The 18,956-nt window shown below is 47.6% G+C and overlaps 1 protein-coding gene across 5 annotated transcripts in view; it reads right to left on the bottom strand.

Annotated features, from left to right (window-relative positions):
* The window catches only part of SORBS1 (sorbin and SH3 domain containing 1), a 224,657-nt gene that overhangs the window by 22,958 nt on the left and 182,743 nt on the right, over positions 1 to 18,956 (bottom strand). For 2 of the 5 annotated variants that reach the window (XM_028098740.2, XM_028098741.2), the window contains 7 exons: positions 16,108 to 16,280; positions 13,343 to 13,428; positions 10,047 to 10,214; positions 6,217 to 6,263; positions 2,368 to 2,482; positions 2,077 to 2,202; positions 399 to 593 (listed from right to left, as the gene is read on the bottom strand). In XM_028098740.2, the coding sequence (XP_027954541.1) occupies positions 399 to 593; positions 2,077 to 2,202; positions 2,368 to 2,482; positions 6,217 to 6,263; positions 10,047 to 10,214; positions 13,343 to 13,428; positions 16,108 to 16,280 (910 nt within the window). Of the gene's footprint in view, positions 1 to 398; positions 594 to 2,076; positions 2,203 to 2,367; positions 2,483 to 6,216; positions 6,264 to 10,046; positions 10,215 to 13,342; positions 13,429 to 14,087; positions 15,564 to 16,107; positions 16,281 to 18,956 lie in introns of all 5 variants that reach the window. The other 3 variants (XM_028098742.2, XM_028098743.2, XM_088020097.1) reach the window with 2 other exon arrangements.

The following is an 18,956-nucleotide window of genomic DNA, read 5'->3' as shown; positions in this document are numbered from 1 at the left end:
TGCCTTCTGCAGGCCAGCCTTGACCGAAAAGATGATGGAAAAGAACCATCCTGGGTCATGGTATGTATGGGACACTGGTGGTCCCCAGACAACCAGCTTCCCCCAGGGTAGGCTGCTCCTATACAGTTTTGGGCCAACTGCTCAAGTCTCTCATTTCTCTTGCCCTAATCATCTTATCCCCAGAGCCATCACCTTAAGCTCTTTCCTTTCCCCACGATAATAGTTCTCCCTCCCAAGTTCTCGAAACGTGTCATTTGTATGCATGAAAACAAACCCTGGTGTGTATCCTCTGCATTACTGCAGATGGTCCCTAATCACAGTGCTGCAGAACCACCCCAGAGGGGCCGTGTGGACTGGTCGTGAGGAACGTGAAGACCAGGGATGAGAAGCTTAGGTACCTGTGGGCTCACGGTGCCACTACGACTTGGGGAGGAGGAGAAAGGCAGGTCGATGTAATCCACGGGGTTTTTCACCAGGGGCCGCTTGATCACGTCCACGTAGGTGATGGGGAAGATGCCTTGCCGGGACGTCCCTGGGACCCTCCCTTCGTACCAGTTCTCGTCCACCTGTCGGAGCAGCATGATCCTCTCACCCTGCAAGATATGCAAGGAAGGGTCCTTGTGCCACCACGCCTCAGCAGGTCTGAGGCCCCTGCCTGCACCCTGTGCCATCCTTCATTGTTTATCACATCCTTTGTCCAGAAAAACCTTCCTTGTTAGACCCGGATAAAATCCGTTTCACGGAGATGAGGTGCTGACAGCAGGAGAGCTACCTGGAGGCTGAGAAGTGAAGCTTAGTTTCCAAATATTACAGTAAAGGAGAAAGTCAGAGTCATCCCCCTAACCAACTGCCAAATGGAGGGGTTTTGCCTCATTTATCACAAAACTGATATCCCGTTTTCTCTAAAGCAAAGGTTTTGGAGCGTTATCTTTTTTTTTCTTCCTTTTTAGAACTTTGTTTTTTCCCTGTACCACTACAGAAAAGTTAAAACACAAACATTAAGCAGAAAACTAGTATTACCCAGAAGATTATCTCTCGGGGTAACCACAGTTAATATTTTGATATAGGTATTTCCCAGATTTAATTCTGTTCATGTGAATTAGACTTGCACATATTTTTTTCTTATGAAAATGGAGTATGCACTGTATTCCCCTTTCCAACCTTCTTTTTCACCCTTTATGACATAGTACAAACCTCCTTCTTTTCAACAAATAGAATTCTACAGTTTTAATGTTATTGCAGCAACAGCATAATGGCCCATTGCAGGCCGTTCTATTGTACACACATATAATGACTCAATTACTGGTCTCCCGATATTGGGCATGTAGGGTGCTTCTCTTTTCCATAAGGTAGTTCCATCTTTTTCTAAGGCATGTGTTCATTTCCCTAAATCCTCACTAAAATTAGTAACTAATAACACTTCAGTAAAGCCAGGGAGTTCTGACACGGGAAGAGAGCATCTGATCGCAGGGAAGGAGGGCATCCCTGCACAGCTCACTCGTGTGCAAAGCGGGCACACTGAGCTCCTTGCGGGCACCGACTAGATGCCATGCATCATGCTGTGGGCTTCACAGAGGTGGTTTCCTTGGATCCTCTTAAAACAGCTCTAAGAGAGGGTCATTTGTCTTCATTTTACAGATGATCAAAGGGCGGCTTGGAAAAGTCTTTAACTCCCCAAAAGTTGACTTTTGGCTTCAAAGGACTTGCTCTTCTTCACTGGGCCATAGGAATATGTTGTAAAACCTAGTCACAACCACTTTTCACATCATTGGATGCTCAAAAAATGTTGGCTGAAGAGGTCTAAGACTCTAGAAATACTGCCGTTAGTCAGTGAACTTAATGTTAATTAAACCCTGACAAAGCCTAGGGTTTATTTTTTAAATGCCTCACCTCAGAAAATTCTCCACCTGCCCTTCATGCAATCCTTGATGGGGCACATCTCTCGGGCACAGACGGTACCACGAGACTAGTACATGGGTATGTATGGGACACCATCCCATATGCCGTGACGCCCCCTCTTGGAGAGAACAGGGCCATCCAAACAGAGCCCCAGGGCTGAGAAGAGAGGGTACTTACCTTCCTGAAGGACATTTCTACTTGCGTATCACCATTAAAGTTGAACTTAGCGATAGCTTCTCCGTATTCCAAGACCTGCACCGGTGCCAACTTCTTGGGCTGAGCCTTCTCAGCGGGAGGAAGAAGCTGAGAAAGGGAAAGAGGCAGAGGAGAAGGAAAAGAGAAGAAAGCGAGGGGATGAGAGCAAGGGAGGAAACAAACAAAAAAACAAAAACACACAAGTTCTTGGTAAGTGAGTGGTGCTTTGGGCATGACCAGGCTCTTCTGTGGAAAGAGAAGGAGGGATGGTACCTCTATGTAGGTGCGCGGGAAGATCCCCACCCGGCCGTGATGCTCTCCTTCATACCAGTTCTGATCAATCTGCTTGTAGATGTACACAATGTCCCCCTTCTGCAGAGGAAGCTCCCTGTTGACAGAAGGTCAGAGCATGTTAGCAGATGTCTCAAAATGTGTAAGATGAAGACACTCCATTTTTTAGCAAAAGGAGACTCTGAGTGAGGTCAAAGGGGACAAATCATAGAAGAGGGGCCTCCATATTCGGAAGGGAGAACCTCACTTTTCAGTAAGTTACATCCCTTTTGGCATCCTTCCAGTCTTCCGTGGGATGGATATTAACTTTCAAAAGGACTCCGCACTCCAAAGTGCTCACAGGCTGTGTAAGTGCTCACAGGCTGTGTGAGTTTGTCGTGGTTTTCTCAATGTATTTTTTGTGAATGCTGGTCTTATGCTCAGAATATTTATGCAACACGTAACAATGCACCCAGTAGTCTCAACTGATGTCCAGTAAATGATGATAAACATTTCCCTGTAGATACTTTCACTGTCTTCACTATGCTCCTTCTATGCCCTAGCAAGGCATGCTTTCATTGCTTGAAACGACCCTCAAATTACTTGTGATAGACTGACATCCGTGTGACCTCCCATCCAGTCAGCCAGCTAGCCACCCACCACATCATCCTCCACCCGTCTATCATCATGCAGCAGAAAAGCTCTGAAATCAGGCAGATCCGGGTTTAAAGCCCAGTTATATCATTTACTAGCTCTGAGACCTGGGGCGAGATACGTAATCTCTCTGAGATACTTCATCTGAAAATAGGAGCTAACTCAGACTTGCTGGAAAGATGTAGCAACAAATTGCAAGTAAAACACCCAGCACGGTGCCTGTTACAGAGTTAGCACTCAGGAAATGGGAATTCACTACTTCCTTTTCAACATGGGAAAGGAACCTTGGAAAGAAAAGTGGATTTTCCTTAAAATGTTCTTCATGTATTTTTGCAACTTTTCTATCTCCATCCATCCCTTTGCTGGCCTTAATAATGATGCTGTTAACCTCTAACCAGGGTTCCTTTAAAAAAAAAAAAGATGAAAAGATAAATTATAAGCAAAACAAAAACTGAAAAGGAGGATAACAACTGTAACTTGAAGTTTTTTGAATTAAAAAAAAAAATGACCTAGATCTTTTCCATTTGCATCAAACCAAAAGCAATGGAAAGAAAGGCTCTGACTGCAATTCGGAGGGGGTGGGCCTGTCTCCTCTGCAATGTGCCAGGAAGCCGCACGGTTATGTGAGGGGCGCTGGCTAAACAATGGGGGCACATCTGGAAGACTTTACACCAAGTCCGCACTGTGCTGAGTGCAAGAACAAGGCAGGCTTTGTGGCGTCGCACTGGTAGAGAAGATGCTAATCCTGAGGAGGCCCGTGGAGGGGATCTAGGGCATTTGTCTCTGTAAGAGAGAATGTTTCTGGCCAGTTTTTTGCTATAGCTCTCCTTGGGGGTGTCTGAATCCCCTCCTCTCTTTACTCCCCAACCATGGACACGTGGATGTGCAGGACCCTCAGCATATCCACCCCTGCTGGAGATCTGTATGCTCCACGCTCTCCCACCCTCAGTGACTTGCAGCTGTAGAGGCAGGTGGGAGTGTCACGGCCCCGGAGGTAAGCAAGGAGGACGTCAGCTTGGGGGCGGCTGAGAGGTCTGCAGCCATCCTTCCTGCACTGCGGACCACATGCCCATCTCCCAAAGAACCACAGCGCAAGGTCTGGTGGTAATGAGGTTCCAGAAGCACTGATACGATATTCTCCAGGTCTTTTCTGGAGTGTCACCATGTCTATTATCAGCACAGGAGAGGCTCAGAGAAGTCCTGCGGGTAAGAAACCTGTTTAACTTTGTTGACTCGAGTGCTCCTACAGGACACTTTTTTGAGTAACATACTTTGGAGAAAAGTAGAACCCAGTGATTAAAGACGTTTAGAAGACTCAAGTCAATGGATCTGTCCTTTACTCTTTTAAAAAAAAAAGTTTTATTAACTTTTCTGGGAGGGAGCCAGGGGTAGTAACAGCACAGAGCCAGGCGGTAGACTCCTCTCTCCAACATTAGCACCATTTTAATTCTTTTTTTATTTAGAGAGAGTGTGTGTGCAGGGTGGGGAGGGGCAGAGGGAGAGAGAGAATCTTAAGCAGGCTCCACGCCCAGTGGGGAGCCTGACGTGGGGCTCAATCTCACGACCCTGAGATCATGACCTGAGCCGAAGAGTCAGACACTTAACTGACTGAGCCACCCAGGCACCCCCAGCATTATCACTGTTGATAAATGGTGACAATTCTGTCTCAATCAGCCTTCTCCCCTCTTCTATTGGACAAAGTTGCTCTAAGGAAAAAATTGTTCTGACTTTGTAATGAAATCTCCGAAAATATAAGATTATCATCACAATACCATTCAATGATTATAGGGACCTCTCTCAATTCAAAGGAGAAAGGGGGAAAAGGTACCATTTGATTAAACTAAAAATTAATTTATAGAACTCTGTTATCTTCTCTCTGGTTAAAAAGAAGGGGCGGGGGGAGATGCTGACTTTTGCTACATTATGCAAAATGTTTTATAACTATTACCTCAGCTGCCCTGCAAGAGTGGCATTTTTATGTCCATTTTATAAATTTGGAAATTTGAGGTGGAGGTTGGTGACTTGCTCACTGTCACAGAGACAGTAAGGGGCCCAGTCACGACTCAAACACAGGACTTCCTGACTCTAGAGCCCATCTGTCCAGCACACTAGACTGCCACCTCTTGTTAGCTGATGAGCTAAAGGACTGGAGTGATTACAATCAAACCCAACATACCAGAATTTGTGCCTAGGTCTGAAGACTGTGGCCTGGTCACTCATTTTGTGTTGGAGGAGATCAGAATCATGGCTGAGTAGCCTTCTCCATGGCATTACTCAGTGTCCAGTGATGGAGAGCTTCCCCTCTCATCACCAAGAATGGAGATGTGGGGCCTCCCATCAGCAGGGCAATGGGGTGGCTGCTGGTTATTGCTACCAATGGCAACTCATGGCCCATTTTAATCCATAATTAGATAGGAAGTGAGCAGGTTCCTCGTAGAACCCAGGCTTGCTAGCATTTTCCAAATTTCCATGGAATAGAAAGGCTTCCCGGTCATCTAAAATTAGGTAACACTGGGTTAAATAAGCTAATCAGGTTTCTTCATTGAGGGCCTTCTAGAGCCATCATTTGCCAATAGCAAAGTCCGTCTGGGAGGAAGGGGGCATGGGAGGTATTGACATAGTGTGCAGTGGTTCCTAGACTCCTTGCTAGGATGGAAGACTTTTTTTTGAGAAATATTTTATGGAGCTAGCCCTTTTGAGGAACATACTGCTTTCCTGTGGGTTCCCACAACCACTGAATGTCATAAGATGTAGCAAAACTAATGAAGTTATCATTATAGATACTGGTTCTGGTTCCTGCCATAGAAAGAATGGGTCAGATTGAGCCACCACGTCATCAAGCAAACTGAGTCCATGGATAGGAGGCGGCAAGGTGGCACAGTGGTAGGAGCCCAGGCTCTGGCACCAAGCTGCCAGGGTTTGAACCCCCTGCGTCTATCACTGACCAGCTTGGGCAAGCTCCTTAACCTCACAGCCTCTCAGTTTCCCCATTAGTGTAACAGGGATAACAATAGCACCAACCCCAGAGGGTTCTGGTGATGGCTGAATCAGTTACCACATGTAAGTAACTTGAATGGTGCTTGGCACGTAGTAAACTCTATAAATTATTGTTTTTAATCATCATTGTTGTTCTCCATCTCTTTACAAGTGAACTGTGTTTCAAAGAGACAGTTATAAAAACAAATTGGTAGTACTTACTTTAGAGTCTGAGCTTTAAAGTCAAATTTGGCTCTGGCAGGTCTCATCTAAACACAAGAAACAGTGAAAATTTAAAATCACAATTTATGTACAATGAAAAGGACACATTTTTCAGAAGTTTCCAGAAAGCAAAGCAGAAAAATTCACTCTAACTAGTTCATTCTGGTGGAGAAATCTGGGCAAAATTCCACTTATCTGACCTCAGCAGAACATTAGATGAATGTTTGATCAACTATGTCATGCATGAGAATCTCCCTAAGGAGGACCAGATTTGGGGAAGAGATGTTTCAAAAAGTCCCAAAGCTGAAGCGCTGGTTCCCCAAAGCTGACCATGGCTATTAAAAACAACACACACACACACCAGTCGGCCAGAAGTCCTCAGACATTCCTACTCTTTGGGGGACATCTCCTATTCTCCTGACTTAAATTATGATCTGCAAGTGGACGAAACCCTGATTCACCTCTCACATCATCTGTGACTCTGTAGATTTCTCCTGGCCTGTGAGATCATCCCAAAAGCCAGACAAAGCGAGCCCTGAGTTCATTCTCTTTCTCCAAAGCTTCCTTTCCTTTCGGGTAGCCCTCTCCTTCTGGACCCCCAGGCCTGGAAGTCCTCCTCAGACTCCAGTTCCTCAAGTCTGTCACTCAGTCATACCGACCTCCCTCCAGAACCCTCCACAAGCATGCTCAGGTCTGACCTCTAGCTCCTACACACACAAAGCTTCCTTTGACTTTGTCTTCTCTTCACTTTCATCTACTGTCACTCAGGAGCACAAATAACATTCCTCAAATACTTCCGTCCATCACTTCCTTGCTTTGAAGTTGGCTGAGGCTCTCAAGTATCCCTCAGATCAAATCTCAATTCCTGACGTGGGTTAAGGTCTTTGGGTAATTTCTCCCCAGTTTCACATACTTTCTCTTCAATATTAGAGGACAAAGCAGAGGGGGAAAATGGGAGACTCGGTGAGGAAAAAAAAAAAAAAAGGTATTTAAAAGCTCCATCAAGGGGCGCCTGGGTGGCTCAGTTATTAAGTGTCTGCCTTCGGCTCATGTCATGATCCCAGGGTCCTGGGATCGAGCCCCGCATTGGGCTCCCTGCTTGGCGGGAAGCCTGCTACTCCCTCTCCCACTCCCCTTGTGTTCCTGCTCTTGCTATCTCTCTCTGTGTCAAATAAATCTTAAATAAATAAATAAATAAATAAATAAATAAATAAATAAATAAAAAGCTCCATCAAGCTTAGTTTTAGGTCCTAAACCCATCAGTGATATGTACCTTATTAGTAGGCTCCTCAAGCTGGGATCTTGTAGGGATTTTCTTAAGGGTGGTGAATTCCCCACAGGAATTTATTTTTGCATTTTCATGTTGATGTTTCGCCTCTATCTATCTGCTCACATATGTATTAGAGGTCAACTGAATGACTACTTTACAATCAATGCCACACAATTTCAATGCCTGCATTTGTGTCCGTCTGTGACCGAAGAGCACAATTTAGTTGTCGTAAGCAAATAAGAAAAGAGCGGATGTGGAGTTAATGATAAATGACATGTTCAAAAGAGAAGGCCAGATAACCAACATTGTAAGGACAAAAATTTCACAGTGATTCCAATCAAAAAAAAAAAAAAAAAAAAAGATGGTCGTTACCCAAGGACAGCCAGCTGTAGAGCTGTGGGGACTTTAAAAATGTGTACCAAACAGCACCATATTCACACTTTGCGTGGCAACTGAGTTCAGGCAAAGGGATTTCACCTATCGGTTAAATTAATTAAGTTTTGCAGGTGTGTCATTAACTATTTAACTTGTAAATTGTCTTAGGCCAATACTGGGGATTGGTGAAAACAAATTTTTTTCCATTAATCAGAATCCATATGTTACTCAAAGTTGAGAAAAACACTGATTCCATGGAACTGTTAAGACATATTCTGAGTCATCGTTGCCTATGCAAAGTAGCATCTCCCTCTTCATCTACCTGTCTCCCTGAGGCCCGATCCATCTACCCCTCCCCCGGCTCCCACAGCACACACCAAGGTCATGGGGGTGCCTCCCCCACTAGACTCCCAGCTTCCCAAAGGCACAGTCTGGGTCCTATTTCTGCCTCCACATGGGGTCTTGCACAGAATTACTGGTCACCCACATTGTACTCAGTGGGCCTGGGGTACTTCTACATAGCCCTGTGCACCTGGGACTCGTTGGTCTCTGTTCTCCCATGTCTGTCAGTCAACATCCAGGGCAGTGATTCTCAAAGTGGGGTCTCTAAACTGGTATTATCAACATCACCTGGGAACTGGCTAGAAAGGCAATCCTTGGGCCCCACCCCAGAATTAGAATATTTGCGGATGGGGCCCAACAATCTGTATTTTAACAAGCCCCTGGGAGATTCTGATGAGCACCCAAGTTTGAGAATCAGTGCTCTGGAAGGGAGGCAGGGAGGGTTAGGCAGTTTGCCTGCCTCTCTCCAAGGCTGTTCTGCCCCAGCTGCATTTCTGTGTGCATGTTCCTATACATGGATCTATGCAGCCCTATGGTGCCTTGCGTTCCATTCCCCTCTTCCCCATCACTAACAAGCAGGTAGGCCTGTGAATGAGGATAATCCATCACCAAAGCTTTCGGAACAGGGTGGTTCTGAGGAGCTGGAATGCTGAGGGCTGGGGGCTGCCTTTCCCTTGCATCGGAGTTACCCCTGCTAACTTCTGCCTCTTCCTCATTATATTTTCTTTCTCTTCATCACCGTAGAGCATCCTTCCCTTTCCCTGCTTTTCTTTCATGCTGGTTCTCTTTTCTCTCTTTGTCACAGAGAGACATTTCTTTCAAAACAAAACAAAAAACAAACCATTTGATGAGAATAGCCAGTGCCTCTGTCTCTCAAAGGGTAGAAACATGAATATCAAGCTCCTATTACACTGAAAGATTTATAAACCTGTATATGCTTTGGTGTCACTTCCCCAGCTCCCTGCCTCCCAAGCCCCAGACACACACAATTCCCCAGAAGGAGCTAATTCTTAGCGGACCACTTAGGGTCCCACGGCAAAACATACTCTGACGCAGGCAGCAGTGTTTGGCCGGCATAAGAATTTCAACATGTTGGCCTGAGCGCAGGAGGCCAAGGCCTGGATAAAATCGCTTCAAAGGTTTGTGCTCTCTTCATGCCTTTTATATTAAGTTTTGTAATCTCAGCTGAGAAATGTCAAAATTAAAGGAACAAATGAAATGTCTCTCAGAGAGCCCTCTTTCCCTCGGTGGGTATATCCTAACCACAAAACTCCTTGGGTTTCAAAATTTTTCAGTGAGGCTTCAGCACTACTAAACACCTTATTCAACTAATTCATCATACAATACTAAGCGACAATATTATTCTCTGATTTTCGGGACCTGGGGAAATGGTGTAAACAATGCATTGCTTGCTAACTTTTATAATAAGTTTCACGAAACCATTTCTTCAAAGAAGAATCTTCTAACTGCCCACACAACAGCTACTAAGACACACGGGCTAAGGTATAAGGTTTCTAGGCAGAATACACAGGCAACACAGTGTCATGATAAAATGCAGGATGTAGAGGACTGGATTCGTGAAGACAGCCGATGCTCTAGGCATGCATGGGGGGGGTGTGCACCAGCAGATCCCGGTCCCACAGCCAGGCATGCTTGAACATACAGAGCACAGGACATAATGGGACTCATGTCCATGACCAGCCACAGAAGAGCCAAAGCAAGCCTACGGAAGCCAGGATGACAGATGCCGTTTGGAGAACTAATTTGGCCTACAGAAGGCAATGCTAAGGGAAGGCAAATAATGCTTTGGGTCAAGCAGCAGACCGAGGCAACCAAAACAGACCTCTGACCCAGATTTCCTTTTGGCCGTATCGTCTATATTGAGGAGGTCCCCAAAGCGCTCATTAGTGATAAACTGATGGTGCGTCGGAATGACGCCCGTGTGGCGACGAGCTGCAATATCGGCCTCTTCTTGCTCACGCTTAAGTCGTCTCTGGTCCGCTAAAAGTTTCTGCCATGAAATTGCATAAAATGGGCAGTGAATCATCTGGTCCAGGGTGTTGGAAAACTGCCAACAAAACAACTAAGGAAAAAGCTGCTGGGTGAATGGGGGGAAACGCTGAGGGTCAGGTGTCAGAGGGGCTTAATGGCCACAACTACCACGTCCCCCTGTAGCCACAGCCCACATACTCTGTGGAGGAGGGAGACGGCACCACGTGGGAGACACCTGGGGAACCCTGGGCCACGGAGGAAGGATGAATTCCAGACAGTTACAGTCTAGGAAACTGTCTCCTGGTTCAGCCAAAAGCCTCCTGTCCCCAATACATGGCCACGAAATCCAGGCCCTCTGGGGGTGGGGGGAGTATCTGGAGCATCCACAAGCATGCTGGGCTGGAGGTGGGGTCTGAGGGTACTGCCCTCACCTCATTTAGGCAGTGATGAGTTCTCAGTGTCTTCCCATGGTGGGGCCAGGGCTGGCTGATTCCTCCTACCCGAATCTGGGCTCTTACTATGCAGGATCTATGGCAACTAGATCATTTTTGGGCTTCCTAGGTCTATTACTCTAATATGCTCCAGAGTAGAGATGCCCATTTCAGAAACTATGGCACCCCTTCTCCTAGGCTGGCCAACTCCTTTCCTGAGCACAATGTCTAGGAGGCCTTAGCACACACACCAAAGGCTATTTATGTGACTGACAATATCAATTACTTTCTTACTGTACTTTTTACATAACTACTTCTTCAGTAGGTGAAATGAGGCTGAGTTTAAAGGAGTGATGTAGAATATAAATATAAAGGATGAACTTGGAATAAAAACACCTCAGTTTAGAAGAATTATGCTCTCCTAAATTAAGGCAACAGTCATCTACTTCTATTTTTAAGGGCTGGCTCTTTTCTTCCTCTATTTTTAAAGGCTTTTTCAAATAAGTAAACAATGTTGCCTTTTACCAAATGTCCTCATGCCCTATTGAAGTGACGCTATGGAATAGAATTTTAATGTGTTTTCTCTTATTCCATTTTGGTCGTACATTCCTGGGATTACCATTCCTTGTAGAAAAGCATTGTGGGGGCCTAGTAATTCTTAGCATTTTCAATAAGGCATTAGTCTTCTTCCAGCAGGTAGTTAAATGCCTCACGTGACACCCAGCCCCAAAGGATGGTGAGCCTGATTTTCCCATTTGTCACCAGGGACTACAAATAATCAAGAAACAAATTCTCAAATGGCTGTGGGATGTCCAGTGCTCAGGTAAGTTGTCATAAAGATTACATGAGAAAAGACATGAGACAGTGCTTTGCAAAGCCCAGCGCCACTGAAAGGGCACTGGCCCAGGAATGTGGAGCCCTGGTTTCTAGCTGTGCCTCTGGTGTCAGTTAACTTGCTGTGTGACCTCGGGCAAGTCACTACCCCCCTGGAGTCCTTTCCTGGCTAACACAAGGGGGCTTGGCTAGAGGCCTACTAATGTCCCTTCCAGGACTGACATGTTCTCATTTTCTGCAATGCCACGATCATCAATGTTCGTAATAAAGTATTTGCAAAGAAAGCTGTCAGGACTGACACTCCATTAGCTGGTAGTGTGAGTTGTTTCTGTAGCAGTGGGGAGGGACTGCTGTTGGAGGCTCCTGTGACCCCCGGTGCTCAGGCCACGGTCACATAAGATCAGTGGAAGTGGGCAGCAAAGGGAGCAAAGCTCCCAGCCCAGTGCTTGGATCGGACCTCAGCAAATCCATCGTCCCCACAGTTTAACCAGAGAAGCCAAACACCATGAATGAAGACACAACTGTGAGCCAGTGTTATTCAGGGAACAAGATGCTCCCCTTCTGAATGCACCCTGTAATACAGCAATTGCTAAAAAAAAAACTAAGTAAAATATGCCTCCCATGTAGTGGGCATGATCCTATCACAAAGCCTTCCATGTTGGACACTAGTATTTATACTAAGAAAATGGAATGTCATCTTCTTCCTTGTATCTCAGGGACAGCTACTAGAGGTGAAACGGTCTGTGGCCTGATGGACCCTCACTGTGAGTTTTTCATCTGTTTTTACAAGTAAGTCTGCATATCACATGCTTCCTTCTTTCTTTCCCCGGACAGATACCGTCTTAATGAATACTGTCCGTATTATGCCTGCAGGTGGGGAGAGCTACGGTCTTTTTGTCTCAGCAGCAATGACTATTATCATCCAGCCCCCCAAGGCCAGCTTTACCCTAAATCCTGAAGGAAAATCCACCTCAACTCTGACACCACTCAACAAAACTGAGTGTAGGAAAGGGGCTTCGGACTTTACAGGGAAAGGGACAGAGCTGTGTACACACGGGCACTCTCTCCTCCTGGCACCAGGCTCAAAGCAATTCTTCCACCTCCTAACTTGACACGGGAAAATGGTCCCTGGAGCTGGTTTAGTCTATTGGACCCTTCCTGCTGGGAATGCAAAGTCCAGAAACCATGTCTCGAAACACGACTTTATCACAACAGACTCTTGTGATTTTGCCCCCTTAGCTGATACGTAGAACTGCCTCTTCTGAAATCCCAAGAGAACACGCTCTTTTCCCAGTCATTCCACTGCTGCGTAGACATTTCAGCTGCTGCTAGAAGTGGTGTGTGCCCGGAAGTTCCTGGTGGGGGTTTCCCGGCATCTATGGGGGTAGCTCTTCTTCTTCTGAGTTAAAGGCAACTTCTTCAAATTATTTTATAAAATGTATCATGGTGGTCATTATTTGTTACTTTTCAGTCTCCTTTTTCCTGCTGCACCCTCCCCAACAGGAACTGTGCTTTGTGCCAACAGAGGGGTGGGCAGGACTGGGGACAGATGTAGAGAATAATAAGGCAGGGACTGGGGAGGGGGTGAGCGAGTGGAGCCAACTGCGGGTTCCTTCACACGGTGCTGAATGCAGTGGCGAACCTCCCCCGCAGGGGCACTAGTGGGACTTGGCATTTAGAACCTAGTGCCTGTGGGGAAATCAGTCCCACTTTTTGGAAAAGTGGAACAATTGAGCTTATGCCGCATAAAAAGCCATTTGTGAAGACGCCAATCTTTGCTTCCCATTCTCTAGGTCATGTCACCTCTCTGACAGATGCCTAGAATGTTCGCTTCCTTCACATTTTTATCTAAGAGCTAAGAGATTTTCAAGATGGCATTTACCTCTTTATCATCATGACGCCTCCGAATAAATTCTTCCGTGGATTCCAAATAGTCAGCAGGTATAAAATGTCTTGGTGATTCTGAATCTTCAAAACAACAAAGTAGAATTAAAACATGCAAAGATTTAGTGGGAAACCAGACTTGGATAAGATTTCACCCTTCAGCCATTATCAATATCAAGTTTTCACTGCTGTGGATTATTGACCAATACTCAAATTCTGAAGAAGACCCAAATCCCACCCTCCCCCCGCCCCGACTTTTTGGATGTACTCGTAAGCCAGTTTAATACAAAGCAAACTCATCAGAAGGCAAAAGGTGAGCGGAGAGAGGACCTTCTCTGAAAAGTGTCCCTCCTAAGAGGCGTGCAGGATCTTACAGGGACACACCACACACTCACACACACACAGGGCCACTGGGAGAGGCTGCCTCTCAAAAAACCGCGGGGTGACTGTGGATTGGCGTGAACTCCAAGGGGTTCAAGAGTTCAAATGGACGAATTTCTCAGCTGAGCTAAACGGCCAATTTTTCTTTCGAAACAGAGTTTGGTGGTTAGTCTAAATGACATGGGGGGCTTTGTTTTTAAAGAAGTGCAGCCACTACGAGCCATGATTAATTGCCAAGCAAAACAAACAGAAAACAAAAGACAGACCAGAAAATGAGCACCGAGGGCACACGGAAAGAGGGGACAGAGCAAGCAAGGTGGAGAGACGGGTGAGGTGAGACTGGGCAAATACACAAATGCCACCTCCGAGGGATGTTCCCAGTTCACTGTGTGGGTTGTTGTTCCTGTCCAGGCCAGGGTCTGAGTACGGCATGGAGTTGCCATTATGAAAGGCCCTCAGGCAGTCCTCTGGGACTGCGGGTCTCCCCTGAGGGGGCTCCGAGATCCGGCTCAGCCTCGCCATGGTGTGTCGGGAAGACAGGCGTCTGGGAACCGAGGGCTTCCCCCCAGAGGGGGTCTCGTCCTGATGGGGCTGGCTGGGCAGGTCTGGCTTCTGGCCGGCCAGGGGGGCTGAGAAGTCACCAGGGGGAGGCTGCCTGGGGTGGTATTGGAGGGGCTTTTTCAACCGGAAAGGGAGGGGGCTCATTAGGTAGATGTTCCTGAGGAGTGTGCTCCTGTCCCCCCTGAGATCTGGGCGCCAGTCGGGCTGCCTGGACGTCTGCCGCTGCTCGTGCTTCCGGATGGTGGTGAAGCGGGTGTACGAGGCCGGGCAGGTGCCCTTGCACTTGGGGAGGCGGTGCTTGGGAAAGTCTCCGTGGACACTGCTGCTGCTGCCCTCCCTGCTGTCGCTGGAGATGTTTGAACAGTGGTCCAGCTCGTCAGAGCAGGCAGAGAGGGGCTCAGAAGGCACGAGGCCCCTCAAGCCCAAGGTGGGTTCGGCCATGTTGCTACACGTCGGGGCGGCATAGAGCCCCCCCGGGTTCATCCTGTCCACCTCCCGGGGCCGGAGCTTGGTTGACTCCAGGAGGGATTCAGCCGAGCGGGCTGAGGTCAGGCCACTCCGGGACAGCAGAGGCGTGGGGGACTTGCTCAGCCTCCCGGACAGGTCCAGGGATGGCATGGACCGGGAGCGCTGGATCAGCTGCTCAAACGCTGTGATGCGGGAGGAGACGGTGTGCTTGGGGATGTGCTCCGAGCCCTCCTGGCTGGGGCCCAGCTCGCCCCTGGCCAATGCCAGGCTGCTCCTTTCGAAGTGGGAGGCAAGATCTCGCACGCTCGAGGAGGAGAGGGAGCCCAGGAAGAGGCCGGCTCGGTTGATCTGGTGCATGTCCCGGTAGAACATGGTGAACTGCATTCCGGCCTTTCTGGAGAGAGGGCAGGGCCGCCTGGCGCTGGTGCCACACTCCTGGAGGCTCACGGTGCTGCTCGACTTGCTGTCCCACTCCCGCCGGGAGCGCGTGAGCAGGTTCTCGATGCTCCCCCCTACTCGGAGGGGGAGACCTCTTTTGGAATCATTCAAAGACAATGAAACACAAAGGTTCTCACAGCTCTGAGCCTTTTCTGCCGGCAATAAGACACTCTTCTGTTCCTGCAAAAGAGCGCTGGGAGCAGAGAGCCTGGGTTTGAATTTGGAGGGAAGGATTTCCGAAATGCAGGCTTTTGCAGCGGACAGGGGTTTCTTGTGCTTACACACAGGGCCTAATGCATTGCTAGTGCTAACCGTTCGGCTAGGAACTGAAGATGAAGAAATCATGTGAGCATTCCCACCTTTACGATCCACTGGAAAGCATGCAGAATAAAATAAACAGACCCATTAGGTTAAAGCTGAAAGCTGCTTAAAAAGAAAATAAAAGGAGAGGTCACATGCTCGTTTGTCATAAGGGTTTTTTTTTGTTTGTTTGTTTTTTGTTTTTGTTTTGTTTTAATTTCCAGTCGATGTCCGGAAGCAAAATAATCTGAACTGCAAAGCAGGAGCAAAGATGCAACGAAAAATGGCCACCCTGCTAGAGTTACAAAGGGTTAAGGCTCAGCTATGTCCTAAGAAAAGGGAATCAGAACAAAAAAGAGAGAGATGCTTTAGGGAGAGCAAGGTTGGGGTTCAAAGGAAGGGAAAATAATACCAGAAAGAAAAATGGCCGGTGAAAAACTGGGGGAGGGGGCTCAGAGGGCTCAAAGGCCTGGAAATGGACCTGCACCAGGCAAAGGATATCCCAGTAGCTGGAAGTCACCCGCTGCTGACACCCCGACACTGGGCCTGGACGGGCGAGAGGCATGTGGAAAACCGTGCAGCTGGGCCAGAGCCCCACAGGCTTCACCCAGTTACCTTTAGTGGAGGCTGAGCTGGAGGGTCGCTTGAGCCCGCTCAGGCCCTGGAGGGGGATGTCTCCACCTTCCAAGACGCTTTTGTAAATCTGCCTCTCGTTCTCCAAACTAGTGAGATCCCCGGGAGCCCCGTCTGATTCCCTCTTCACTGCGTGGAAGTTGGAAGAATAGATACTAAAGACAATGTAATTTTAAAAGAGAGAAGAGAGAAAAAGAACGGGACTTAGAATGTTTGACATTTTTCTCAAAAGCACATTACCACCTGAGGACAAGAGGCACACTTTTTGGCATCCTAATCAAGCACTGTCCTTTCTAAAGGGTATTCTTATTTAGTTAAGAGTTCTTCGGACAAGACAAGCCCAGGGGGGTCCCCAAATGCTCAGGAATCTGACCAAACAGCAAAAGTGCTGAGATGACTGCATCTGCGCTTTAAAAGAGTAACTGAGAAACTCGGCCTGGGGAGGGTAGGCTGGGAGGGGGTGGGGAGGGGTGGGTGGCTGCTGAGGGCCCAGCAGGTGCACACAAGATGACACAGTCCAGGACGTGAGTGGAGCCTCTGACAGGTCGCCTACCAGAGTTGGTGACTTCAAGTTCACCACTTGGATTATTTTTCTGGATTATTCTTCACAAGCACTTTGGCTAACAGAGCATTGAAGTCAACCGTTCTCCTGGGTCTCCAGGAAAATCAGCCACCAAGTGAAAGTGGAACCCGGGATTCTATATGCTGTTATCATCCCAGCCACATGTTACACCAGCTTCTTTCAAAATTCCTAGTCAGAACCTTATACATGTAATAGGAGTATAAACATGGCTCGTTTACATCTTTCATTTATTTTTATCTTGTTGAAATTCTAGGTATTTTTGCAAGTTACCACAAATCCTTTTAGGAATGAGGTGGGGCACAGAAAAAATTAAGAGCACTTACTCACTGAGCCCCTCCCTCTCCTAATCCCAGTTTTCTACGCCCTCACCCACTGACACACAGAGACACACAGACACATACTCAGATAAGGGAACGACCTCCTTCCCACAGAAGTACTCAGGCCTCTGCTTGGCTGCTTTTTGGTCTAACTGAATTCGGTTTACTGGTATCAATATGGATTTTTTTTTTTTTTTTAAGCTCTGGAGATGTAAATAGCTTGATAGAATTTCTCTATACCAATATTTTATGAGTAGTAGTATCAAGTGTACATAAAAACTTAAGTAATTATAATAGTGAACCTCCACCTATTCTGGGCCCCGAGACTGGACACAGAACTCTGGGCTTCCTTTGCTGTATCACACATCTTCCAATCTCTTTCCCTCTCCCCATCCCTCCATGATGGGATTATTCCTACATTTCACATAGCCTCCCGGTCGCCATGGTCACAGATAATGGCAGCAACAACTCTACTAAACGTGCTGAGATGTCCTATGTGGGAGGCTTGACGATCCTTCTTTCTTTAATGCTCACAAACAACCCTACTATCCCCATTTTTAGACGAGGGAAGGAGGCACCAAGAGATCAGGGCACTGACTGGGGAACGGCAGAGCAGGAACTTGAGCCGCATCGTTGGGCACCACCCAGCACCCCCAGCCGAGCATTTCCCCACGAATGAGGAGGCAGTGCCTCCCGAGAGCCCAGGTGTGCACACTGCGGGAGGCCCAGGGATGCTCGAGCCCTGCCGTGAATGTACCCCGGAGCACAAGAGGCCCCGGAGTCCAGGAGTCAGAAATGGAAAGGAGGAGGAGCCTCTGGTAGAACAGGCAATATGTCCACCCCCAGGGAGGGAAGTTCCCTGAGCAATAGTACCACTTCCAGCCCTCAGCAGCCAGCACTTCCTAGCCCCTTCCCATGTGCCCACCCTGCCTTTCAGGGCTTTGCATCCTCTACTTCAGGGGAGGTTGGGGTTCCCCCCCAACCCGGTCCCTTCTCCTCATTCTCTCTGGCCTACGTCAGGGGATCAAATGATTTTCCCCTCTTCTCAGCCTAGACAGAAGAACATTACTGAAAATTTAAGGGGAAAGAAAACCAACTCATAAAGCTGAGACCATAAAAGCATGTAACTGAATGCAGTCGGCACAGCAGCCGCCAGGGTGTCTCAGAGGGGAGAAACCTCCAGAAGGGGCATGATGGGGCAAGCCTCTTCCCCCCAGGCCGTGCCCTTATCTGCAGGGGCCCACGAAAGGGTCCATGAGTATACCCAATAAATATTTGTTGAATGAATACGAGGTCACATTTTCTGAAAGTAAAATTGGCACACATGATCTGATTAAGGAAATGCTTTGATTCATGAAATGTGTTTAGAATTCTTCCGTAAGTATAAGAATTTCATCACATTCACTTAGGCTCCTGATGTTAGTGACTATGGAGCCCTCAGAACGGTGGAAAGAGAGAGACTACAGGGAATTAGCATGGCCCAGGCCTAGGCTGGCCGGCCTTACTGGTGCCCTGGCTCCTGACCGGGGGTGTCCACTCCCACTCTGCAGACAGAGGCCTCGGGACAAGGGCTGCCATCCACACAGTTTTCGCTCTACCTGTAGGGGTGCTTGAAGATGTCCCCCCAACCTTCTGATTGATAAAAACATCAGCCCCAGCCAGAGGGTAGGAGGACCCTGAAAGGTGACTTGCAAGGCTGTGGCACTATATGCCAAGTTCAGTCAATGTAAGCTCATCTAAACGGACTTTAACTTTGAATTTTGTAATTAAAAATAGATCTGCCCCTCTTCTCAGTTTCCCTTTCAGAGCCTGCCTTCACTTTGGTTGCATTTTCCGGTTCTGTCATTCGGTTTAACCCCACGTTGCTCCTTTTTATACAATCTCAACTTCTAAAAGGTCCATGTACAGGTGTCCTTTAGCCTTGCCAACCA

This window comes from Eumetopias jubatus, unplaced genomic scaffold (genome assembly GCF_037043125.1).
Source record: "Eumetopias jubatus isolate StellerSeaLion01/CBP00866 unplaced genomic scaffold, mEumJub1_p1.0 scaffold_17, whole genome shotgun sequence".
In the NCBI taxonomy this organism is placed as follows: Eukaryota; Metazoa; Chordata; class Mammalia; order Carnivora; family Otariidae; genus Eumetopias; species Eumetopias jubatus.
This window is presented reverse-complemented; position numbering and strand designations above follow the sequence as displayed.